Consider the following 3,758-nt stretch of genomic DNA (forward strand, 5'->3'; position numbering starts at 1 on the left):
TGGATTTCCTCAGCTGAGCTCAGAGGCTTTGATAATAGAAGTTTACACACGAATTCGGATAAAAATGGAGTTCACCCTAGTGATATAAAACACCGTAGTGGAAAACATATTTCATATTTCACTTGCGAAAAACACATGTAAGCAGCGAAGAAAGCGTAAAACTCGTCAAGTCCTGCGACTTTTTCCCTTGAAATGCGGTGATATTTCCGGTCTATTCGCGAAGTGTTTTCAATTCACTTCACATCGCGAATATCACCGCGTTTTTCACATGGAGTATTACGTTACTTCACGTGAAACGGGTGAAACTCCATTGTGTTGCAGCAGTAGTATTTTATGATGAGTTTTTCAGCAAGTGCGAATAGATACAATTAGTTTGTTTTGTTTTCAGGTGGCGGTAGGAATCCTAGATTTGCCCCACATAAAGTGATCTTGTGGGTAGGTCGTAGGGGGACCTCATTCGTATCTTTGTTGTTGAACCTCACTGCAAAGATTCTCTCTCGTGTGGGTGTTAGTTTATAGTGGAGTTTCACAACCCGTTTTACGTGAAGTGGCGTAAAACTCTATGAAAAACGCGATATTATTCGCGGTGATATGCAGTAGTCGTGAAATATATTCCCCACTTGTGTTTTTCATATCACTAGGGTGGTGAAACTCCAATGAATGTGCAACTATGCGTTTTACATATCACATGTTTTACGCGACATTCAGAGGCCGAGTAAAATGTGACATATGTTTTTCACTGGGTGACACGAAATCCTTGTGTCACCAAATCGCCTCCTTTGTGTTTAGGATGATCGTTATCCCCGACCCCTCGCGGAGTTGTCATTTAGAACGACCGTAAAGGCCGTTCGGATGCGGCGAGATATGATTGTTGTTGCTATTGATTCTAAGGTTGGTCACACGTGTAGTGGAGTAAAATCTGAGAATTGAATTTTACATGTGTGAAATTATCAAAATGATTTTTTACTATTTTTCAATTTTGTCATACCACAAATGAAAATAGAAATCATTCAGTGTGTGAAATTTCAAAACATCGGAATTTCGTATAGACATTTTTTTCAGTGTGGGAAAATATGTATATGGTCAACTACGTGTTATATGGAAATTGTGAGAAAATTTAGGGGAATTCTCATTGGTTTCTATACATTTCCACCCGAATTCGTGCGTAAATTTCTAGCTGAGGAAAACTAGTATATATTTCAACACTGGAGTTTCACCCGCGATATGAAAAACATATTGCAGGACTACTGTGTAGCGCGAATGTCGCGTTTTTCACCGAGTTTTACGCTACTTCACGTAAAACGGGTTGTGAAACTCCAGTGCATTTTTAATGGGGATAGAATTGTGTTTGTATTTGGTGTAGGTGTACGTGTATCGATTTTCGGACCTCACCCTTATCGATAGCATTACTACTGCACATAACCCTCGAGGTATCATAGCGCTGAATCAAAGTGAGAGCCGCGCTGTGCTTGCCACAGTTGCTGACCAGCAGAAAGGTAAGGTCATTTGCACGCATGCACAAGATAGCATCTTTCGTTTAATAGGTCGGGTTCGTATAAGTGCCTATGATATGCCCCTTACGGCGGAGTCTCGAGGGCCGAGTATTTCCTCGGTGATTTTAGCTCACGATTCGCAGATCAGTCAGCTTGCATTGGATTCGAGTGGAAACCTATTGGCAACTTCTAGTGACAAGGTTGGTGTTCATATTTTTGGGGCGAGCGAGATTTACATGGACAGAAGCAAGTTGAACTGGTCGCAGGCACGTCGTTTTTCGAGTGGAAAAATTCGAAATACGAAAATTAGTATTTTTTGGAAAGTCCCTAGACTGAACGGTGTATAGTTTGTTATCATAACTTTCCGGGTGTAATTTTCGAAGTGTTTTCAATTCACTTCATATCGCGAATATCGGGTTTTTCACGCCACTTCACGTAAAACGGATGGAACTCCATTGAGATGCATTGTTTGAACAGCTTGAGTTTACATTGGATTTTCTCAGCGGAGCTGAAGAGATTCCAAAACTATATGGAAGTCAATATATTCCTAGAGTGTCATTGATAAGCGTAGTTACACATGTGTATAGTTCTCTATGTAGTAGGAAGGGAAAAGTATCGGTAGCTCCAGGCCATTTTCCAGTTGGTTGATGTGTTGGCACTAACAGCAGTTTTCTGTTGATAATCGAAAACTTTCCTGAAATAAACCACAAAACAATTTACTTGCGATATTGCGAACACTAGTGCGATGTGAAGTGTAGAAATAGTGGTATGGCTGTAGTGGTGGTTTTAGGGGACATTAATAAGAATTCACGATACGACGACAGGGTACCTCCTCCAGGAGCTCAGGCGTGGGGTTGACCGGGCTGACATATGCTCTATCGTTTTCCATCCGAGCGGACGGTGGATTGTGGTCTCTAGTGATAAGGTAGGTTGGGAAAATCGTTATGGATGGGAACGTTTTTACTCGTGTAAAAACGTCGCGTTCAGGGGACGGTACATGTGTTTGCGGTTCGATTGCCTTCTGGAGGTGGGCGAGAGTCTCGAGGGGGCGGTGGGAACGCTCGGAGCAAATTCAGGTAGGTCCATGTGATTAGCTCCGGAGGGAAAAATTCACGTTTTCGGAATTCTTCACCCACGATTTCCGAAGTTTATTGGTTTTATTCTAACATTTGGCTTGTAACGTGAATTCCTCATTCGGCATCTGCAAATACTCGCTCGCGTTTGAAACGATTGTTCGACGTGTGTATGAGTGTTGGGATTTCGTTTACAGGAGTTTCACCCGTGATATGAAAAACACTAGTGAAAAACATATTCTATACACAAATATTGCCTTATGAAAAATATAATATTATTCCAACTGACTTGGAATTCGATGAAATTATGGTATTATTCTCGTATTTGTAGATTCTTTGGTGGCTACTTTGGGTCGGAGTGGAGTTTTGCACGGTTCCGCGTGCCCGACTATCGTTGCATCGCATGCTTCGGTAGCACTACGAACACTGTTGCTGTTATGTGTGCTGATGGAAGCTACTACAAGGCAAAGTTCGATCCTGTTTTCGGAGGTATGTGTATCCTATTCTGCTACATTTCATGCGTTGTACCAATAGGGTTTCACCCTAGTGATATGAAAAACTTAATTTACGACTACTGAATATCACCGCGAATATCGCGTTTTTCACAGAGTATTACGCCACTTCACGTAAAATATGGTTTTCTTTTTCCTTCTCTCGAATGAATGTACACTTTCTGGAAGCGTTTTTAATATCACGCATATGTTGGCGAGAAAATAGGTAGGTTCTATCGTTGAATTTAACCGTGTTGAATCATCTCTGCATTTTTCATGTAATATTCACCGCATTTTGCCAGGTGAAATGACTCGCATAGACACAGGACGATTCGATGCAGCATCCGAGCGACACCGACTGGTAGGAGAGAGCGAGGTTGAAGCTGTAGAGGAGCCTCCAATCCCAGCCCCGACAACATAGTATTGTGGCCTGTAATTGCTGATATAATTTTCTTAATAACTTTCTTGTGTCGAGTTGCCCACAGTAACGAAAAAGGAAAGAAAAAAAGAAGTTGAAAAAGGAGGTAAAATCTTCATTCAGAAATGAATTAATCCTTCCCTTAATATGAGAAATTTTATAGTAGCTGAAAAGTACTTTCTTTCCCGTATGAGAAAGTTTTGGGAAAGAATGTTAAAATGAGGGGATATTTGGTGCCACTGACAGCATCGTTGAGACAAACTCGAGAAGCGGACATGATGTG

The 3,758-nt window shown here is 41.4% G+C and overlaps 1 protein-coding gene across 1 annotated transcript in view; it reads left to right on the forward strand.

Annotated features, from left to right (window-relative positions):
* Pmar_PMAR016762 (conserved hypothetical protein) overlaps positions 1 to 3,144 on the forward strand; it is a gene marked incomplete at both ends in the record, with an annotated part of 4,099 nt that extends 955 nt beyond the window's left edge. Inside the window, 7 exons of the mRNA XM_002769930.1 lie at positions 389 to 435; positions 790 to 895; positions 1,431 to 1,693; positions 2,284 to 2,418; positions 2,481 to 2,569; positions 2,898 to 3,055; positions 3,101 to 3,144. Coding sequence (XP_002769976.1) covers positions 389 to 435; positions 790 to 895; positions 1,431 to 1,693; positions 2,284 to 2,418; positions 2,481 to 2,569; positions 2,898 to 3,055; positions 3,101 to 3,144 — 842 coding nt within the window. The remainder of the gene's footprint in view (positions 1 to 388; positions 436 to 789; positions 896 to 1,430; positions 1,694 to 2,283; positions 2,419 to 2,480; positions 2,570 to 2,897; positions 3,056 to 3,100) is intronic.
* Between the last annotated feature and the right edge of the window lie 614 nt (positions 3,145 to 3,758).

The sequence above is a fragment of the Perkinsus marinus genome (assembly GCF_000006405.1).
Source record: "Perkinsus marinus ATCC 50983 genomic scaffold scf_1104296964394, whole genome shotgun sequence".
In the NCBI taxonomy this organism is placed as follows: Eukaryota; Perkinsozoa; order Perkinsida; family Perkinsidae; genus Perkinsus; species Perkinsus marinus.